Source organism: Falco rusticolus, chromosome 4 (genome assembly GCF_015220075.1).
Source record: "Falco rusticolus isolate bFalRus1 chromosome 4, bFalRus1.pri, whole genome shotgun sequence".
Lineage (NCBI taxonomy): Eukaryota > Metazoa > Chordata > Aves > Falconiformes > Falconidae > Falco > Falco rusticolus.
In genome coordinates this window covers 90894085-90917230 of record NC_051190.1, presented here as the reverse complement: position 1 = coordinate 90917230, position 23146 = coordinate 90894085, and the positions used below count along the sequence as shown (strand labels likewise).

General features: G+C 38.8%; 1 protein-coding gene across 5 annotated transcripts in view; it reads left to right on the top strand.

Annotated features, from left to right (window-relative positions):
- Nucleotides 1–23146, top strand: part of SUGCT (succinyl-CoA:glutarate-CoA transferase) — a 337866-nt gene that overhangs the window by 118872 nt on the left and 195848 nt on the right. For all 5 annotated transcript variants that reach the window (XR_005103899.1, XR_005103900.1, XM_037385361.1 and 2 more), the window contains exons 10-11: nucleotides 6589–6660; nucleotides 12515–12612. Coding sequence is in view for 3 of the 5 variants with exons in the window: in XM_037385361.1 (XP_037241258.1) it covers nucleotides 6589–6660; nucleotides 12515–12612 (170 nt within the window). In the remaining 2 variants the exon portion in view is untranslated. The remainder of the gene's footprint in view (nucleotides 1–6588; nucleotides 6661–12514; nucleotides 12613–23146) is intronic.

Genomic DNA, 23146 nt, shown 5'->3' with positions numbered 1-23146 from the left:
GTATGTCCTGCGACATGGCAATGAGACAAATAGCGCGGGTTGAGAAGACTAGAGGGAAAAAGTTTAATCTTTGTGTGGAATGCCCTTCTTCAGTTTGCTCAGTGAGAACGTTTAGCATACATTAATCCAGTCCATGAAATTTACATTTTTTTATTTTTACTGTTTGCTTTCACTTGGAAGAGAGTGCAAAGCAGGCAAATAGTTTCAAAGTGTGTGGTCTTTATGATTTATATGTATTGCTTAGAACTACCACTGACCAAACTTCTTGGTCTTGTTCCCATTTGTTACAGTAATTAAGCATTAAGTTGTTAGGAAAGGATTGTGCCCTTCACTTGAAAGAAAAAAGAGTGGCTACTCTATGGTTCTGTGGCACAGCTGATGTTTTATTCAAACCAATGTGTAAAGGTAGAGAAATGATGTGCCAAGTTTATCCCATCTGGAAGGAATGTAACCGTTCTGGATCTGAAGCAAAACTTGAGGATCTTCTACTCTTTAATGTATTTGGGAACCAGAGTTGGAGGGAAAAAAATATTCTACATATGCTGTAGATACATTCGGTTGGCAGGAGAAGAGAGCCTGCATACGTGTCAGTCAAATTCTGACCACATCACCTTCTTAAGGGCAGCCTTTAATCTACATTAAGACTAGAGAATGCTTGTCCTCAAATGACCTTTGCATTGAATCAAGTATTCACGCTGGAAACTTCAAAGTGTAATTGCAGGCAAATATGCAATAAATTAAAAGTAACATTGTAATTTTTCTGTGGTTCCAAGCCTGCAAGAGGCCAGCTTTTCTTTTTGTCCACACCCATTAGCACCAGGGAACTACTTCAAGCACACAGATGGAGACCTACGTATGGTCACGTAGTGTTTTACTGAGTAATTATTTGCTGGTTCTGTGAGTGAGTGGAGAGACTGCTGTAAATGGGAAGATGGAGGGGAGAGGAAGGAGTGGCATGTGGAAATAAATCTCTTTTTAAAAAATGTTGGCGATATGTTTCAAAGCTTTGTCTGAAAATATTGGTTTAGCTTTTTCTGGATTTATGTTTACAGACGTCTCAAGTAGGTGTCTTTTGTTCTGCACTGTCTCCAGCTGGTCCCAAAGATCCGTTCAGCGTTCACACAAAGCTGCTTGCTCCTCTGCCAACCTCGGGAAGGAGCTCAGAGGAGCGTTCTCCTTTAATGCCACGCGGGAGCGCTCCCTGCTGTGCTGACAAACACATACCTTACAGAAATATTGTATCTAGCCTTTATAAAAGGATGGCATCTTCCCAAAATCTTCAGCAAGCTGCTTCATGGTGTGCCAGTTGGAGCGATCAGCCTGTTGCTCTGTGCAATCAACAGCAGTTAGAAGGCACTGAAAAGTTACTACCATTTAAGCCCTGCTCCAGAACTTACCAGTACGTTGTGACTATCCACAAGCGCTCCAGCTGTTCCCCTCACAATCCATTCTTGGATGCTTTTAGAGGTGCTACTATTCAAATTTATGAATCAAAAGGCAGTGCTGTCTTGCAAGATACTTCAAATCTGAGGTTGGCTATTCCCAGTGAAAAAGGATTGTAAGTATCTTTACAGACCCCAGCTGTTATTCACATAGGAACATTAGATAACAAAACTCATAAAGATGAGTAATACACCCCTTTTACCATACCTCAGGTAGTGCAAATCTTCCTCCGAGGGGAGGCCTGGAAGCTTTCAAATATTTCCACCATTGGCTGCCATTATCAGTCAAGGGGCCAATACAGCAACTGAAAATGGAAATAATCCGTAGCTTGTTCAGATAATTAAAGCTATTAACCTCTCCCAATTATGGAATGATCCTCCAATCTCAAAACACCAACGCTTTGTTCTGTTGGTCTCTCCAGGTATTATTCAGCCTCCAAATTCTTCTTCCTAAGAAGTCTCTGAAGAAGCCACATCTAGTTTCTGCATCCTTTGCATTTGACCTTGACAGTCCTAGTGGCCCTGGGAAGCTGCCTGCTGATGGTGACGGCTGGAGGCCGTATTTCAGTGTGTGCTGGATTTGGTCTGCTAATAGCTTTTGAGACTAGACTATGAGGTGCCCTCAGCAGTGCTGATTTAGATTCAGATTTTTGAGGTGGAACGAAAACTGGCTGGCCTGTTGTGCTCAAAAGGTTGCGACGAGTGGCATGAAGTCCAGCTAGAGGCCAGTTGCCAGCGGCATTCCCAGGGGTACGTGGGGCCAGTACATGGTCATCCACCTGGATAGTGGACAGAGCGCACCCTCAGCAAGGGTTTGCAAAATATACAGAACTGAGAGGAGCGGCTGATACACTAGGTGGTCGTGCTGCCATTCGGAGGGACCTTGACAGGCTGGAGAAACGGGCCAACAGGAACTTCATGAAATTCCACAAGGGGAAGTACAAAGTCCTGCACATGGTAGGGAATAACCTCACACATCAGTACAGACTGGGGGCTGACTGGCTGGAAAGCAGCGTTGCAGAAAAGCACCTGGACGTGCTGGTGGACAAAAAACAACATGAACAGTGTGCCCCTGTGACTAAGAGAGCATCCTGGTCTGGATTAGGAGGAGCACTGCCAGCAGGTCAAGGGAGGTGATCCCTCCCCTCTGCTCGGTACTGGTGAGGACAAATAACCAGTGGATCCAGTTGTGGGTCCGCAGTTGGGTCCGCTTCTGGGGTCTGTAGGACAAGGATGTCCTCATGCTGGAGCAGGTCCAGCAAAGGGCCATGAAGATAATTAAGGCCTTGCAACGCGTCTCATACGAGGAGAGGCTGAGAGAGCTGGGACTGTTTATCCTGGAGGAGCAGAGAGCAGGCTCAAGGAGCTCTTATGAATGTGTATAAATACCTGATGGAGGGGAGTAAAGCATCACCATATGTAGCAGCAGATGTTCTGGTTGTTTTGATTTCTGTGTTTTGGATTCGAGTACTGAAAACTGACCTGGACTTTTGATCATTTTATTGGAATTGGCCTATCTTTTTAATTGGTCCCTTACATTTTAAGGTTTTTTGTGGAATCAACATGCAAATTGAAACATATGCAAAGATATTTATATATGGTTGATGATTGCCATAGCATATATAGGCTTAAAATTCATAAAGCAGGCAATAAACACAGGAGATTGGTGGTCTTTTATTAACATCATCAAAGCTGGCAAATTTTGAAAGACTGTTGACTTAGAGCAGTGCAAAGACCGGATAGTTTGGCCTTACATTATCTCAGCAAGTCTTTGCTTTGATAATAAACTAAGGTTAAGTTTGGCCTGCATCCTTATTTTATGGTCTATGTGGCATTTTTAGAATACTTGTAAGCCACTTAGAACATTTCTGAAGGTGGATAGAGTTTATTTTTCATGCGTTTAGGAAGGTTAAAATGTTTCAGTGCACAAAGTGGCTCAGGTATACACAGTGTCCTAGGATCAAATTTGCAAAAGTGCTGAGTATTAATGAGGTCCTGTAACATCCGCTAGTTGGTGTGAGGTGTTGACGTATGCACACTGAACCTTGAGACCTGGCTTTAGACATGCGTATGCTGATGTCATGTGCTATATCTTGTCAATGTGAACTTACAGATTATCTTCTAAGAAACCCTCCAGCTTTTTACACCATACTGAAAAGCTACACCTTTAGATGCTCACAGTCTATCTCTGCTTTTTCCATAGATAACACATGGACTAATTTTTTTTTCTGGTTTTTGTTTCCTGTCTTCATTGAGTCATGTCCCACTGCTCAGGATACCACAGGGGAGCAACAGGTTAAATCATGCTCATGCTCTCAAGAATCTTATCAGAAAGCCTCATTCTTCAGAAAAAGGGGAAGGCAAAAAAGACTTTTGCCTTGTGTGTGTAGTGCCTTTTATTGCACTAATGTGAAATGATTCGAAGTGATGGACAGGAGTTTTATCAAAACAAAATCTCATTAAAATCTGTCTGCACTTTGCCCTTACTGTCCTTTGTATAATAAGATTGTGAAGCTTTCTGTGACCAGACAGTAACCTGTGGTAACCTGTAGTGTGCGTACATTTATGGGTGATGAATAAAACCATTGTTATCACCCTTAAATGTTGGCATCAATATTGTGCTAATAACATTTGGAAGTTTCTGCTTTATCAGCAGCAATGACTGGCAAATAATCAGCTGTTTTGTAAAGGGAAGCTTAAAATAGCAGCTGAAGACATTTGAGTTAAGCTTCATGGAAAAAGACACTGCTGCATTTATGATGATACCATTTTTGTTGTGTAAGGATGACATGATTGTTGGTTTAGCTTTTTAGACATACAATGCAATTAAGAATAATCAGTTTTCCCACACATTCCGCAAAGCAACTGAAGCACACATGCTAATAACCAGGCCCTTAAATTCAGAGTGACTTCCGCTGCTGCATGGGCAGCCCACGGGTACAGATGCTGTTCATAGTGGTATGCGGCTATTGTGTCATCACAGTCTCCTTACAGGGATGCAAGCCTCTAAAAAAGTTGCTGATAAATAGTAAACTCTTTAAGACTTGCCCATGCTACAAATTTAAATCTATTTCTGAGTGTGGAAGAAGGGGATCTGTATTTAAGTACATTATATATGTTGTAAGCTTTGCAATCTGTAACAGGTATCCAGACCAGAAGTTTAGAAGAATGTCTAAAAGAATTTCGAATTTGTGTTTACTGGAAGGAGTAAGCGGATACACCAATAAAAACTATTTTGTGTTACATATGCATACGGATACATGTAGTTTTAAACCCATAATTTGTGTGAAATGTGTGTGGCTGGTTTTAGAATTCAGAGCATCAGCAAAGACAGGTCAGGATTTGGGCAGGGTGTTCAGAAAACAGGTCTTGCCTGTAACTAAAGGGGGTAAGTTTATATTGACAGTTTTAGTTCATAACTGTTCCTATTAAAAGCCATTTATTTGTGTGTGTGTGTGTGTTGTGTCTTACATATTAGACCAGGCTCTGTCATGATTGTTCTAGACAGAAATCTGCATGAACAGGTATATCTAAAAATGTTTATGCATTCATATACAACTTTCTTTTCTTTATTCTTTCCCCCATTTTCCTTTTTGGAGCATGAATGTGCAGTACCTTTATATTATGTGTTCTTCTAGACTTTTACTGTATTGGGGCCAAATCAGTGGGACTTTTTTGCATGCTTGGGACTAAATATTTATTGAATTTCATCTTTGCTTGCTAAGAATCTTAGACTGAAATGCTTAATTAAATGTGTGAAAAATAAACAGCTCAACTTTATCACTGACCAATACAGTTTGCCAAGAAATGAAATAGCGAGAGCAAACGAGTGATATCCTAACTATGACATACAGTTACTTGCATTTCAGTGGACATGATTTTCCACATATGATTTTAAAGCTTTGACTATACCAGATGGTAAAATAATTGGAGTGTGTATGTAGTTGTATCTGTATGAAAGATTGAAAGTTGGAATAGTATATTCCTGTTTGTGAAGAATAAGCCACAGTAGCATGAGAAGACATTTTATTATCAAAATGTTCCTGTACCAGGGCTTGTATTTGTGTGTTGTGTAACCAAAATTTCCAGTAAGAATTCATACCTTTAGATCAGGACGTGATAGCTCATAGAAAAATTGATTTCTGTGAATTGAAGATGAGTTTTATTCTCTGCAAGAAAGTCTTGCCAGGCCTTGTCACTGTTAGCGCTACCAGCCTGTGCTGGCCTATTGTACTGAAGTCAAATGAATACCGAAATAATTTTTCCCAAATGCTTCCTAAAACTGTGTTTGTAAAATGTATGACTGAAACTTGTAGAAGGGAGAGGTGTGGAGGAAAGGGGAATCCACATGCATTATCCAATTTTAGAAGATGCCCTGACACAGTGGTAAAAATTGAGGATGATACCAATTACAGATTTATTTTGTTTTCCCCTATGAAAATTTAGGTGGAGATGTTTTAGACTGAAATGAAAGGTGGTTAGTTATGTCCTACCCAGTGAAATGTTCTGTTCAACATGAAATGTGCCAGTAAGGCCACTGTAATGAAGTCAAAAGAAAAAAAAAATCCTCAAAGCTGGAAAAGAAGTCCCATTTTCTCCAGGAGCTTGATCTTGAGACCATTGACCAAGGAGATAGGTTAATCTTAGCTGAGGAGCCGGAAAGGTGCAGCCTATCCCTTTCTTCCCCATGAGAATCCCTAACTTGTCATTACTATTTGGCAATCATTTTTTTCTTGCGTCTTTGGTCGGGGTCTGTGACACCTCAGTGCAGCTGTCTGCTCTCAGTCAGGCTGAGAGTGAAGATGAATAAATAACTCCTGGCGAGTAAGTGTTATCCTGGTAAATCCTTCTCCATCCTTGTGAGCGTGGGACACATTTGCAAAGTTTCAGGCTGCTTCAAGACGTGTTTTTTAGCAAATAAACTCTTGACCAAGATAAATTCTCAACTCTAGAAGAACTCTAGAAATCAAAAGGGCTGCATCCATCCTTGTCGGTGACTTGGAGCCACTTTTATAGAACTAGAGACTGGGTCTGAATGGAAATGTTTAAGGAAGTAATTTGAACATTATGTATAAAATTTTTGCTCTAAGATGTGCTACTACTTTATAGTTTAGCTACAGCTTATCACCTATCTTTGTTCTTCCAGGCTTTTAAGACCAAGGATGGGTACCTTGTGGTGGGAGCTGGAAATGATCAGCAGTTTGTCACTGTGTGCAAGGTAATGGCATGTTGGGCAATGGTACAGAAATGTCTAATAATTTCCGTTCTGACTAGGAAAATAATTACTGATTGCTTCTTAATTACCCCCCTCCTTTTTCTTTTCTTTTTTTTTTTTTTTTTTTTTTTTTTAAAATAAGTTATGCGTATAAATTCTAACCCTGGGTTTCTGGCTGGTAGTTTAGGGGACTTATTTGTGTTCTGTGCTTTGTTTCTGTACTCAGAACACCTCAATTCCCAAATCTGTAGGTGCTGAACCCCTTTTGAAGTCACTGAAACTGCACAGCTAATTAGCTAAAAAATGAACAAGCTAACAACTTCCCAGTTCTGGAATGGTGAATGTCATGGAAATCACACTGGTGCCTTTTTCAGAAAGAAATGTGACATTGTTTCTCCATAAACTACATGGTAGGTGCAGCTATTCACAAGGCAAGACTATGGGATGGATGGTTCTTGGGCCACTTTAATCATCAGCCGAGTGCATTGTCCTTCTGAACACTAGTGTGGGCTGGTCTGTGCTCACAAAGAAACTTGCAGACTTCTTAGAAAAGAAATACTACAGGGCTGTGGGCTGACTTTGGAGTGGTGCAGAGGTACAATGTTGAAGAAAAAAAATCTTCAAACAGGAAAGCTGCATTCAAAATCTGGTATCTTCATTATTTTGGACTGAAGGAACATGATGCTGGCAATTCTTTTTTCACAGGGGATGGCTTGGAAAGTTGTAAAATAATTTTGGATTTTTCACATGCTCTTTTCCTTTTGTTTTAATATGTGGAATTGCTGTCCCCTGGACAGTGAAAACATTTTAAGAGAAAGGAGTGGTTGTAGGCAAAAAAATATTCTAAGTAAAGTGTAGCAAAGTTCCAGACAAAAGACCCCAGTAACGTGTAAGCTGGGACAAGAGAAGTTTTGTGTATAGCATTAGGCAGCATTTTTTAAAATCGGATTTCTACCTTTCTCCTGCCATTATGTTTTTTCTCTGGGAACTTGGATGCTTAACCTAAATTAATCACGCCCAGGAAACTGAGAATTATTTTTCTCCATTTGTTCATGTTCATGTCAGACATTTCACATTGCCACGGATGTTCACAACTAATGACTGGAGCATGCAGTAAGAAGGCAGTGCTGTTGTGCTTCTCTCTCAGTACCATTTGGGGTACGTATCCCCACCTTGCTGTCTGGAGGGGTCTGGTTTCACTTGCTTGAATCCAATCTCTCAGTAAGTAACCAGTTAACCTCATCAAAGTTTGCTCAGTGGGTTTTCTTCAAACAGGCGTCCAGTCACTGCGGTGCGATCATTATCTTAATGTGAATGAAGACTAACGACTGAATGCCTACCTGCCGAAACACAGTGTTATCCAAGACTCATTGTCTCATAAAGGGAATCTTTCCAGGAAGCCCCAGTACATAGCTGTGAATGTCTTCTCGGTGCTTTATTGCCTGAAGAATTGTGTACCAAACACTGGTCATCCTGCCATTCTTGAGCAAGGCAGAGCTGAAGATATGGCTCAGTAGGGGCTGACACCATGGTGTGAGCCAGAAAGCACTAAAAATTCAGACCATGCATTCATCTCACTTTAGGATGCACCTGAAAGACTTACGATGTGACTCATTGCTACATTTGCCCTCTTTAATTAGTAGAGAGTGGATGGTACCCCAGAAGATGAGGCAATGTTTCTATGATTTGTGTTACCTCAGAATCTGTAGGACTAGAATTGAGGGAGGTGAATATTGGCCCTAGTCTGCAGGCTGGTGATTTTTTGTTTCATCCTTATAATGGTGTTCTGGTATTTTTAGAATTGAAAGTAGGAGGTACAGAACATGGGAAAATGATGATTGCTTGCACTCAAAGGGATTAAAAACCCAGAAAAAATAGTTCCAGTTTTGGGTAATTGATAAAGCCTTGTTGCAGCCAGCTAGTTTTGATAGTGCTGCGACAATTGCTGCCCTGTGTGAGGCTTGAACGCAGGACCATCAGATTGTGACACTGAGTGTAATTAATGAGCGGTGACAGCAGTGATGGCTGTGCCGGGGGACACTGGAAGTTTTCAGTGGTGACAGCGGTGCCCAATGTAGACGAGACAGGCGGGGATAGCCTGTGATCCAGATCACGTTGAGATAGGCGGGAAGAGCCTGGGGATCCAGATCAGACACCGGTAAAGGTGAGCGGTTGGGATCAAAGAGAAGGAAGCCTGACTGCCGTGGAGCCAAGAGACTGAGGGTAATGGGTGGTAGCAGCGGAGTGCACGGCCAGACGTGGCAGCGGCCCATGTGGCGGGTCCAGAGTGGGTCTGGCTTGACAGCGGTGATGGCTGTGCCAGGGGAAGGCGCAGGAGCAGCGTGGTGCCACAGGCGGCTCCTGCCGCTGCTGCTGCTGGTGCTCAGCCTGGCGATATTCTTGCTGGCATTTATGTGCTCGTTGAAGGTGTATCCACTCACAGAAAAAATGGGCAACCATGAGGATGTTGAGAAGCTTGTTAAAAGTAATGTATTAGTGCTGTATTCTGAATCTGCTGCTGCAAGCTCACTCAGGTTACTGTCCGATGTGGCCCAGGAGGTGAAAGGACGAGGTACTATAAGCTTATCAGAACCCCCCTCTGAAGAAAACAAAAGCCCAGATGTCAAGAAAGCAGATGAGAAGAAAGGTGATCAGCCCACAGAAGCTGAAAAGCCCAAGATAGAAGTGAAGAAAGAATATGTGTATGAGTTCAGGGACAAATTGTATGGACTGTATGGGAAGTTTATTTGTGAAAAGGTTGTGGTGATTGTTAAATACATAAGGCATGAAATGTTAAGAAGAAAAAGAAAATAGTTCAATGAAAAGTTGTCTGGACTGTATGAAAAGTTTATTTGTGAAAAGGTTGTGATGATAAAGCCTTGTTGCAGCTGGCTAGTTTTGATAGTGCTGTGACAGGTAATGGTTATTTTTCTATAAACCAGTCATCGTGTTTGTTTTTAAAAAGAACAGTCTTTTTACTGTTGTCGAGTTATTGTAAGTATGGATTTGGGCCGTTACATTGCCCAGAAGCAGTGTGATGTGGAAGCCAGTGGAATGCTGTGGAACCCGTTGGAGGTGCGCTCTGTGCTAAGTCAAAGGTGATTTGGAACTTCAAACACCATGAAGGGGGAGAGCCAGTAAAGGAGAAGAGGACTTTATTACAGGAAGGCTTGCAACACCCTGTAAATACAGAGACTGCAAACTCAAACTTTGGAATTGCCATTAGAGAACCTTTCTGAGATGAGATGGTGCTAAAAATACATGCTTTATGGAAGCTGGTGCCCTGAAGACACGTACTCTAGAGATGTAACAGCTGGCTCAAGCTGTAAACAATTGCAGACTTTCTGCTTCAACCATATCTTTTCAGGCAAGCAGAAAGAAAAAAACCCTAGAATAATTCACTGTGATATTTTCAAATTCAATGACAACTAACTGTAGCTTGTTTGGGGACTTTGATAAATGCAGAAAAACTTTATAACACTGCTGGCTGAAGTGCATTTCATAGTGGTCGAGTGTTACAAAAGCATGCCCTGCTGTGTGGCTGCTTTGGTATAAATGGGAAAACTGGGCAGGAATCTTCAGAAGGCTGAACTTTTGCGTACAGCAAAGGAGAGTACAAATAGGTTTGCTAGTGTGGTGGGACAAAACACAGACAGCGTGAATTCTGAATGTGCACCTCAGAGCTTGAAGGAGGCCTCGAAATGGAGAACAGCAGTTTCAGTGCAAATGATCACAGTGAAATAAAATAACAGTGGCAGCGTGATGCAAAAAGATGAATGGGACATTAATGAATAAGTTCTCAAAGCTGCATTTGTTAGTCATGAAAAGATTAAGAAGAACAGAGATAGAAACTTCCTTACAACAGGTGGACATTAAGTTAAAGCTGAAGTCAGTAATGCTAATTAAAACAGTAGAGTGAGCAACTCCATATAATAATTTTTCATTTAACTCATCAAATGGAACCACAGTTTTCTGATTAATTTCTTGTTTTTTTAATCTCTCATAAATAAAGTATTCACTATCATTTATTTTGAACAACCTTGCATGATTTTTTCTATAAAGCAGTGATTTGTAACTCCAAATAACAGTATTAAAATGAGAGATAATTTTAAGGGGGTACCAGTATTATTGTTACACTTTCAGATAGGGAAGGAAGAACATTTCCTGAAACTGAATTCTGATGTGTTAGTGGTTTTCATAGATTAGGTTGTATAAACATTGAAGGAAAAGAAAATGTGCTGTGCATTGTTGATGGAAGATGCTAGATGGTGTTTTGTGTTACCTTGTAGACAAAAATCTGCAGAAAAGTTACATAATATAGCCATTGTTCAAAATAATTTACTGATACCTCAGGTTCCATATTTAGTTTTGTCACCAGATGACAACTACATCAAAGGTGATTATCTGTTTTGAATATCTCTAGGTATCTGTTTTGCTAATGGTTTTATGCCATCAACAGCTGTTCACTCAGAAGGGAAGCCATGCCCTTATTCGCTCCAGTGAAGCGAGGAGACATTAAATGATAGTGGCCTTGGTGTGAACCGATCTCAGGGGAATTAGGAGAAGTTTACGTTTGAGGTAACCATCAGAGAGATTGACGCCATTCTATTTATCACTTACATGTGGTAGTACATAGGCATATGGATTAAAGGAGCAATTGAATGTGTTAATAAAACAAAACTCCATTGAGGATGGCTAAATACGTAGAAAACAGCTCCAGCTCTGAAATGCCCTAATCTGAAGAAGGCTGGAGGCTGGATGGGTTTAAAGGAAATATCATATGTACTGGCCCTGTTCTTAAGCTCTTCCTAAGCATCCGCACTCAGCCAGAGGCAGATACAAGATGATGGGCTATAGGGACTTCAGCACTGAGCCAGTACTGGTTTTTGTAAGCCATCGTGGAAATGGCCCTGTAACAAAATGTAGCATGTTATAGAATGATTATAGGACTCATTGTAAGACAAATTGATCTTGGCTGTGTGTTAGTGAGTACAAGTACATGAAGAATATGTGACGGTCTCTTTCTTTGTAAGCTTCTATTCTGCCTCCCTCTGTAGCTGATGTTACTGGGATATTTTTTATTGTATTTGGAAAGCACAACTCATTCTGCTTATTTATGTTATGTAGCATAAACAGATAAATTGTGTAGTAAGTATTGATTGTCCACACAGCTACTCTGTCTCATAAATGCTTCTACAAAATTCTAAGACTTGTTCCCCACGTTTAATTCCCTTTGTAGTATAATACACATTGTCTTTGCATTATGGTTACATTTCTAATGTGCCAGGTAGGAGTTACATATAGAAGATATATTTCTCCTTTCTTAGAGGTTATACCACCATTTTTTTAATTATTTTTTGGAAGAAATCATAAAGAAAAACTATGGCATTTTAATAGAAAAGCACCTTTTCATTATTTTTTTTTTGTTTGTTTTTTTGACAGAAATTACTGAAGTGGAAATAAATATTCTTAGACATAGCTTTTTCTCATTCTAGGATATGAAGTACAGTCATATTTCTTATTCTGTGACATGTAACTTTTAGTGCAGGATAATCCCACAGATCTCATGGTAATAACTTACAAACTTTTTTGTGTTGTACAATAATAATTTCTCCTAGCTAATGGTGAAAGCTATAAACTAAGATTTGGATCTTCAGTTTAATTTCTGTCTTTTTCTGTACTTGTTATGTAACATTAACCAGGAGGCATTATCTTGTCTTAATTTCCTAATCCGTATTAAAAGATTAATGAGAAGTGGGGATTTTTGGAAAGCTATCTTAAATCGGTAATGAATTTCCTTAACTATATAAATATCTCCTGCCAAGCACATTTCTTACTCACCTTTATTTTTACTTAGATCCTGAATCTGACTGAAGTTAGTAAGGATTCCAGATACAAAACTAATACACTCAGAGTCCAGAACAGAAAAGAGCTTATTGACATATTGTCAGCCAGGTAAGTTAATTACAAGGGAAGAAATGACATTTAATCTGTTAATGCAAATAGTCATGTACAAGAAACTCTCATCATGTAAAAATTTTACTTCATTCTTTTGAAATACTTTATTTTTTAAAAGAAATATTGAGAACTCTTATTGGTGTTAAGTACACTGCCTTGTGCACACAGACTTTAGTGTGGGTCAGCAAGAAGCCAAACCACAGATTTAAGTTTTCAGAAACCATTTTAATTTATTTTTAACCATTAACTTGAATTTTAGTGAAACAACCAGTGCTTTCTGCTTTCCTGGATGAGTGTAACTCTTGGAAATAAAATGCTTGGAGCACCATTTGCTTTTACTGTGACTGTTTACTGTGATTTTAAAGTTTTCACTCAGAGTTGCTGTATCCAAGGGCGTTTCGCTTGATGCAACTCCCTCACTGCTGGTTCTGTATTGTGGTGCTCTGTGCCCCAAATTCCCCCTGGATCAATCCTTTGGAAATCAAAAGAATATGTGCTTAGTATTCTACTTGGGAATCATCCTATTAAATACTTTAATTAAAAATTATTTAAGAGGAGGCTCAGGAACCCTTTATTTGAGAGATTAAACTAGCTTAGTTATCTTCCTCATTCTGTTTGAGAAGGCCTTATTTCTGTGGAATGCTCTTCTGTTTAATGGAGGCGATGATAAATTTTTATAACATAAGGAAAAACCTGATCAGTGTAAAGCTATCCAAAGGTGGCAACACTTCATACTTCAAGGGGTAAGCAGAAGAGACAGTGTCTCTACTGTTGTCAGTGATTGAAGAAACAGCACACTATTGTTTCGACACTTGAACTGTATGAGTCTTTGTCAACAAATGTGTAACAATTGTCATTCAAGCAATTTTTGGTATTTTTTTAGAAGCATTAAGTCAGATGCCTCCCATTTTCATTCCATCTGAGAAGAGCTTCAGTAGCACACCCCTCCCCATCTTCTCAGCCCCACACATTTATTGGATATTGAGAACCAGAATCACCCTGCATTAAAGACTGTACAGAAAGTGATTTTGCCTCTTTCTGTGCACTTGCACTTTTGCCTGTGTCTTACCTGTCCATTTTCAGATGTTCTGCCCCCAGTGAAATACTGAAGTACTAGGTAACTTTGAATTTTCAAATAATTATGGTACAACTGTTCGTGACTAGCTCTTGGAACTTGTTTTTCACTTGCCTTCTTATAACAAATGTATTGTGATAGCACAGATGAACCCATTCATCCTATAAGTTTTAAGCCTTTGAAAGGGAATAGTTACCTTTTGACCTATTCTTGAGCTCTTACATTCTTGACACTTAGCCTTAGTTTCAAAGTGGTTCATGTTGACTGATTGCTTGGAGTTAATTTCATTTAATGTGGCATTTATCTGATGTACTTTGGTACCTTATGAGAATGCTGTTTGGCATCCACAGATAAATTACTTACTAGCTTGTTGCTTGTGGTTAATTTTGAATGCAGGTATTTTGGTTCTTTTTATGAGCAATATCTGAATAAGAAGATAAAAGTTCAAGCAACAGTTGTTTGAATGAATTGCCAGATTTCTATTATTTTTTTTTTAGATCTGTTGCTATTAGTTCATCAGATTACCTCATTGCTCTTTCAATTACTGCTTTAGGTCTTTTTTGTCAGAGTTTATGTTCTGTTTTATTAGCATTGTTTAGGCTGAATTTCTGTGTAATTTATGTGCATGTATGCACATTATGTGACTATGCATACTTCTGGAGCAGACATTTCCAATAGTATTTTGTTATGTCATATTATTTTGAATTCATCTGGCATTCTGCTTTAAAACGCTGACTATAACAAACACCTTTGGCATTCTAATGGAGGTTGAATATGTTTCCGTATGCATTCCATGGTAACTTTGCTTTTGTTCACTAATGCACAGTTGTTTGTAAAATTATATGTGTTTCATTTTTTAAGTTACTTAGAGAATTAAATTAATAGCTTCTCAGTGCTGAAAAATGTCAACCCTTGAGAAATGAAGGGAAATGACAAAATAGTAATGGCAGAATTTCACTGAAAAATACCTTAATTAAATCACTGATTGCCTGGTAGCATTGCAGCTTCCAGCACATGAAACCTAAGGTGCCTTACTTGGAAAGAAACACCTGCAGACCCTTCCATTCACTTGCTATATGTGCACTGCTATCCACCTCAAAATGAATTTGTAGAGAAATGAGCTGGAGCAGCTTAGAAGAGTTGTGATTTTCTTGACATATATTCTACTACAGTCCCTTATGTTGATATGAGCCCCTCCTTTGTGTGGTGGAAGTCAAAAAGACACATGAAAGTCCTTTAAGGATTAAGTCAGCCATTCATCCATGTCTCAGTTTGATGCTGTGCCAGGCAGGTTGCATACAACTTGAGGCAAAGCAGTTTTTTTGCAGTGATGTTGCAGTGGAAAAAGTCAGCAAACTTGTTTGCTGTGCCAGGCTGAGCAATAAAAAGCAGGTAAAAAATTGCACCTGTGTATAGGAATCTAGTGATTCGTAAATGTTCCTTCTCTTTTGTATGGAAGTATGGATTATGATTTGAAACATAAATTATGGTCTTGTAGTGAAATCCTTTGAGAGTGTTGCTGCTCATAAGGCCAGTGAAAAGATTCACGGATATGGTCTGTGTCTCAGCATCTCAACAGTAATTGGGGTGACTAGAAGCACACGAGAGGAAACATATAGTTTTGTTTCCTTCCCTTTTCCCCAACCTCTTCACTGCCGTTTTCAGTTTATACATCCTTCCTTTTCCACCAAGTCATTGGTATTTTAAGCACTTGGTACTCTTTTCTTTTCCTTTTTTTTTTTTTTTTTCTTAAAGATTTTATTTTAAGATACTTGGTACCCTGCAGTTGCTTGCATGTATCACTGCTCTTGCACAGTAGATACATGCACACTTTTTTCCCAAGCTGTTGAAGCTGTTATAATCTTATTAAGCTGAGGTGCCACCAGAGCCTAGAGTAGGCTTCCATTGACCTATCTAACCTGTCCCCTTCCTCTTATCTCTTTTGAACTATTTCCAGAGGTGTGACTTACCTTTTCCTATTTTTCTTAATTTTCAAAATGAGCTAACTGCAATTCAGTCTAACTTCTGAGCACTTAGTAAGTGCATGAAGAAGGATTCTTAACCTCCTTCTCTTAATGAAAAGGATTTGCTAGGTTTTATTGAGGAATAGAAGATGTTCAGACCTACTCAAAGGGTCAGGAACTCCCTGAAGTCTTGAGCATTTAATTTGCTGCATGTGTGTAGCTGAAATTTTTAAAAATGTCTGATCTCTGAATATCAAAGAGACAGCTGATGCCTTTCATTTGCTAGGGTAAATGTTAGGAAATTGAGACATGCTCACCACAGTTTTATTCTAGATGTGTGCACAAAAGGAACATTGGTACAACTGGTCAATGTTAAGGAATGCTGTTTTTTTTAAAAAAAGGCTGTAACTTGGGAATTCTTGACTCAAATGACCTCTAATTTAGGTCAGTAATTCTACTCACCACCTGCAGTAACCATGCCAGATTTCAAGGCAGTTAGATAAGCATGGGGATTATATAGCACTTAGAAGAAATTGACCTTTAAACAGAAGACTTTTCAGAAAGGTGTGAAATGACCTATTCATCACAGTCGGATGTCCAGAGCTGAGTGAGAATGCAAGATGGAGATGTATATGGCTTGAGACATAAATATAGCTTGAAACAACAGCTCCGAGAGGTGTGAATTACTCCATTTCAGGAAGAATTTCCTCATCCTCTGTCTTCCCTGACAGAAATGAAGAATGAAGCACATCTATCCTTAGCTCCCAGCTTGCTGTCTCCTTACAACATCTCAACTCCCTCTGTAAGGGCACACATGAAAGTGGGGGCAGGGGGGAGATCCAGTATGGGAGGATAAATTCTTACATCCACAGAGATTGTCAGATCTCGATAAAAGCAACTGGGAAGTAGACCACTCCGGAGCGGTATGCTGCTTCCAGGAGACCCAGCTCTCACACTGGGGCAAGAGGAGGGAATTACAAAAACCCATCCCATATGTCTTGAGAGGGGGAGTATTCTTCAGTTCTGTCTTTTGTGGGGGAATAAGTACAGTGCTGCAAGGACCACTAAGTCATAGGATATTCACAGGGAAGAAGATCATAGTCCTATGGAATATTTTGTACTTGCTTTGCTACTGGTGATGTTGTCCCTTTCCCATCTGTGGTCCTCTCCCTGCTATGGTCTTTTTTTCCTGTCCCCATCATCTTCCTCCATCTCCTATGGCTCCCCCAGCTTCTTACTTCCTCTCTCTTCCCCCACTGCTGACATTTGCACATCTACTATATTTGCTTTACAAAAAAGGAAGTTTTGGTGCCTTCTGTATCTTCCCCTTTTCTTGAGGTTACATTTCCCCCCAAAGACAACAAGGCCAAACTCTGACAAAAGCAAATTGCCTCGGAATGCCTGCCTGCCTTGGGTGTGTGCCAAGAGCCAAATTTAAAATGACCCTACCTGGGTGGAGGTCAGGTTCAATGGCTACTACCGAGGCCCCTGAGACTCCCAGCTCATGTGAGAACTGACAGACTACAGAGCACTCTGTTTTTTACGTTTCCAGTGGAAACCTCTCGTTTGTGAGTGAGATGTACATCTATGCAAGAGAACCAAGTTTTAATTGCTGCGTGTCCCCCCACCCTGCCTCCCTTCCACTTTTCTTTTTGCTTCTTCTGGAACAGAATTGTACCAGGCACAATGTGGATTATTTTGTATGTGTATATATACATACATATGTATATATATGCATACAGGCATCAAGACATACAATATATAGCATGCGTGTGAAATTTGAGATGCATCTGTGCAAAAGCTGGTGTGATGCTACTTTAAGAGAATCTTTGAGGAAGGGTGCTTAATCTGTTGACCTCCTTCCTGAAATTACCCCACAAGTTGAATGTTAATTCTACCCTGCACCTCAGTAATACAGGCACATTTTAAGACAGCGCAGCTCAGCGCCTACGCCAAGGTGCTTTGGGAAATTAACCTGTAAACGCAACATAGCGTGTGGGTTCGTATGAGTGCAGGGGGAAAGGGAATAGCAGACGTGCCCTCGGCCTTTAAAGTGAAGCAGCTCAGCCAATGAAGAACACATAAATTCGTCATGATTAGTGCTCCTGCAATTATAACTGAATTATTGTAGACTTAAAATCAGAAGTGCTGGGGCTGGAAACGATTCAGAGTAGAACTACTATTCCTAGCACTAAAATTTTAAAGCCCTTATTCTTGACAATGTGCTACAGCTGCATGTTGCATATGTAAGTGTGAGTGGAAAAGGAATGAGCAGGAAGGAAGCACAGAGGAACCTGATCCTCAGTTAATGAGATCGTTTCTGAATTGTTTCCACCTCATAACAGAAGAGGAGGGCACCTAAAGGGGAAAGTGTATTGTAAAAATGTTTAATTTGCCTGATGAAGAGCACTGTTAAATTCACACTTGTTGAGACACACCCGGTCTCTGTAAATCTCCTGCCCCATCCCCACCATTTCTTTTTCTAAACCAAGAGCCTTGCAGACTGAAGTCCCCGTTGATAACATTACGGGAATGAGCACCTGGTTGTTTACTGCTTCCACAACACAGGTGTCTGAAGGTTGAAAGATAATTGACTTCACTGTGGCACAGCTGGGAGTTTTACTTTCCCTGGTCACCCACCTCACCATCAGGGCACAGACGGTTGAGCTGTGTGGGCATCAGCTGCTGAACTGCCCAAGTTCCTTTAAAAGCTTTGTTTTAAGTTGTTGGTAGTTTTATGTTGACTTCTGTGTATGTAGCTGAGGTCCATCCAAAATATCTCAGACATCTGATTTTTGGACTGGGTAAGCTAATGTGTATTTTCTTTGTTCTTTTCTCACCATTTAATAGCCTCTAAGCGTTTTCATCCGTTTGTGAAGTTTCAAGGTCCTTCCTGAAGAGGAATTTGCTATCTTTTTTGTGATGACATACATTACTGGCTACAAGGCTGCTGAAATCAAGGGAGATCTTTTCACTGATTTTTTTTGAATGAGCTTTTTGACCTGACCCTTGTTAGCTCTTTACTTCCCTTTAGTAATTAAAAGAACAGCAAAAAAATCAACATAGCTTTCCATTATTCTCAATGTGCTTTTACTGATGTGTGTTTACCTAGCTGATTTTCAGTTAATTTGTGCTTCCTTTGTCCTAACTATAGAAGTTAAAGTCCTTCTGCTTATATGAGAAAAAGAAAGGCTTGAGGAAAGGAGCACATTTCTAATGTGTGTAGTCTAATCTACCTGAATCCAAAAAGAACTAGTTCTGGAACATGCTGGATTTGACTACTCAGGAGCCATAAGAAACACATTTTACAATCTGGATAGGTTTTCTGCTCTCTGTTATGCTATTTCTTAAAATTAATTTATGGTTTTAAAACAGCATGCAAAATTTCTTAAAGGAACATGAATGTTCATTCTTCTCTAGCACAAGTTCTGCACACAAAGGTGAACTATTTATTAATACATCTTTTAAACTGGTAAAAATATTTAAAGTGTACAGAAATATAAAACAAGTTCTGCTGTGGATTTGTGGTACCTACAAATATCTGGACTGTACTTTATGTAGCTATCACTTACAATCTACTAAATGTGACATCTTTTAAAGTAGTTGACGTATCCATCAGCCTAACATGTCAGTACAATCACGTTGACCCTGAAGATTTCAAGAGTCTGTTGTGGTTTGCTGAGTGATTAATCAATAACCAAGAGGAGACTAATTAGACACTAACACAGAGATGCTTACAGACTATTGAGTAAATACTATAGTATTCATTTTGAAAACTCTAATTGCATATTTACTGTACACTAAGGGATAATGATCCATTATTTGAATTTTCCAAATAAGTATGTTTTATTACTTTGTATAGTATCTTCCATAGATGCTACTGTAAGAAACTGCACAAACTATTTTAATGAGTTAACTACCATTAAAGAGATGATTAGTACTGGAGAGAGAAAATATTGTAGATATTTGGAAGTAAATATAGTGTTGATAGAGAAAACCAGTGCAAAAACCATAACGCAAGCTCATGTTATGCTAGAAAACACAAAAATGTTATTGTGGACTTTAGCAATAACACAGGAGGTTTTTGTGATTGCATGTGAAAAGCTACTACTAGATGTTACTGTTCCATCTGCATTTGTTAGCTGTTCAAATTACTTCTGCAAATTTAATTGCCATAAGCCTCCTACAGAAAAAAAAGCAGTATTTTGCTTCAGTAGTTCTAAATTTGTGTGGAATTGGATGGTTTTATCCATTAGAGAAACATGGATGCCCTTCCACAGAAGTTGTAGCAATGATTGAAGGTTTCCCAGGAGACATGGAAAATGGGATATATGCAAAGAATGCACACAAAGTAGGTTCATTCATGCTTTAGAAGTCTTTATTTCATTGAATAACAGAATATTTCATAATGAAAGGAACACAGTTTGCATCAATAATGAACAGGATGAGAAACTTTGTACATTTTAATAGAACTTGAGTATGTTTCTAACTCATTAAAACCATTTCATCCAACTTGTGCAAGTCAAGCAGATACTCTATTTTTGCAATCAATGATCCATTCTCTCTTTTTTTCTTTCTAATTAGAATTTGCTAGAAAGCAGAAGGGGGTTTAGGTCTTGAGTTTTAAGAAGGAAAACTACACTTGTGGTTTGTGTAAGGATATAAGGTGTAAGTCCTTTCTATTTGATGTTTGGACTGTTGGAGGTTATTTCTTACATTGTGCTGTAATGTTTTTTTATTAATTTACTGAGTGCGTAGTTTAAATGAAAGACACTGTATTTAATGTTGACTGCTAGATTTACGAATTGAAGAAAAATACATTTAGTTGGAGTTCTTCCCATGAAATAACGTTTCAATTACCGCAGCTCGTGCTACACTTTCTCTTCTTATAATATTGTTAAGCATTAAATATCTTCAATGTTAAATGTTTCAGAATCTGATGCCTCATTTCAACATTGCAACCTCAGTAATTTCATTGGTGCTGTGTAATTCAGTGCAGAGGTGGCTCAGAGTACTGCTTAAAATGCAAATAAGGCATTGTGGAACTACTACCTCTCTTATTGAAGTAAGCCTTAGTACAGGCTTTGCAGTAAAGATCCTGGGAATGGGGTTGTTCTCCATTGGGGTGCATATACTTTTTTCAGAGGTACTTTTTGGAAAGAGCCTGCATCCAAGCTTCATGCCAAAGTCTAGTACAGTAAAAGTAAATTCTTTTGAACTTCTAAAATACTGGTAATAACTGTAAAAAGCTAAGCTAAGGTTTTAAATGATTCTACAAATAAATCAGACAATTTAAATGACATTTTGTATGATTATATCTATAGCAGTTTGAATGGTTTAGATGGAAAAGGGACTCATCTGGAACCATATGAAGCTGTAGTGTGAATCACATGGTTGAGCTCTCCTACAGCCACTGAGTATCATTGAGGTTCCATGGACAGATAAAGATTCATTTGCAAGTGTCATGCTTCAGAACTCAGATGCTGTACAGCCTTTGGTGTTTTTTTGTACTAGCTTCAGTTTGGAAGATGAATTGTTGTTTAGCCTTGCATGTGTGTCCATCAGTGATTTTATGTATGTATAGAAAAATTACTTTTTTCCCCACTGAAGGACAGCAGATGACATTGCAATTTTTTTCAGTTAAGAAAAGGAAATTATATACTAAGTAGGATATTTATTAAAGACAATATCAAATCATAGAAAAAAGTTTAAAAATAACTGTTAAGGGGAAAAGGATTGACTAGGCCTTGTAAATTCCTGATGATAGAGCTTTCCATTTTCAGGAGAGAATTTCAGTCTTTTGTTCTCTTGGAAGATTTTGTTGAAGGCCTTGACTTGATATTTTTAGAGCGCTGAGCATGATATCAATTCATACCTACAAACCTAAACATCAACCCTTTACTATAAGGAAAGCTTATGGTATTTGTTTGTGTAAGTGCTATTAAAAATTATGTGTAGATGAAAGGAATGATGCATACAGGTCAGCAAAAAAAGAAAAAAATAAATTCAGGGGTTGTGTAGCTGACACCAGAGAGGTAAACTTAGACAGTTTTTTATACATGCCTTATGGAAAAGGATTGACTAGGCCTTGTAAATTCCTGATGATAGAGCTTTCCATTTTCAGGAGAGAATTTCAGTCTTTTGTTCTCTTGGAAGATTTTGTTGAAGGCCTTGACTTGATATTTTTAGAGTGCTGAGCATGATATCAATTCATACCTACAAACCTAAACATCAACCCTTTACTATAAGGAAAGCTTATGGTATTTGTTTGTGTAAGTGCTATTAAAAATTATGTGTAGATGAAAGGAATGATGCATACAGGTCAGCAAAAAAAGAAAAAAATAAATTCAGGGGTTGTGTAGCTGACACCAGAGAGGTAAACTTAGACAGTTTTTTATACATGCCTTATCTTTTATCAGATTTTGAAACAGTATTTCTCCCTTAATGCTGTACAACAGATATTAGAATATATAAACCACAACTGAATGAATCAAATAGTTTCATGCTACTGCTCTCAAAATCTGAATAATAGATCTTTTATTGTCAGTGCTGGTGATCTGTTTTGTTTTTAAACAGTTTGCTTAACAATATGCTCTCAACAGCTTCTTTTTACCACAAATAAAGGAAGCTAGTCTACATCAGATTTAGGTCAAGGGTTTAAATTTCAAGAGAAAATACCACATGTCTCCTTTGAGAGTGATAGAATGTGGTATTTTACACCTTTGATTGAGTTTAAAGCTTTTGGGAATTCTCTCCAACCACCAATAAATAAATTAATAAGTAAAACTAAGGCAATTGTTAGGTCCATTCAGAAGAAGTATTTTTTAAAACAGAACATCACTGGTTTTCTACAAAATTGTGGTAATATTTTCTGTCTGTGATGTATGAAGGAAAAATCTAAACAGAAGATAAAACTTCAGAAATTCATATACCCCACAGAAATTTTGCAAAACGTGCTCTCACTTCACTGTATTTTGAGTCACTGGTAATAATGTTACTGAAGAAGAAGGTATGCCTCAAATATTATTCATATTTACCATGACATCAGGAAGTAGCGTATTGATTATACAGATGTAGATAATTGCCACTCCTGTTGAAAAGACTACTTTTTCAGATGGTTCTTTAAATCCAAAAGTTACTTGCTTTTTTAAACTCGGGGGGTGGGGGTGGGGATATTTATAAACTCTCTCTTAAAAAGAAGTACAAGGAACATAACAAGCAGGGCCTTTTCATTACTAATAGATCAGGGGAGTGATGCAACAAATATTAAGAATCACAATAATTTCTAAGTGATGGTCTTAAGCACCATGGTTATAATGCTGAGTCTGAGAGTCCTCTTGTAGGTGTTCTGTCTTTCGTTAGAAACGAGACGGTAGTGGAGGCTGAGGTGTCAGAAAAAGTAGTAGCTGAAAAGAACCTTCTAATTTATAAAAAGGGAGTCAGTGGGCCATGAATTATGAAGCATTTCTGGAGAGAAGTGTCTCAGTTGCTA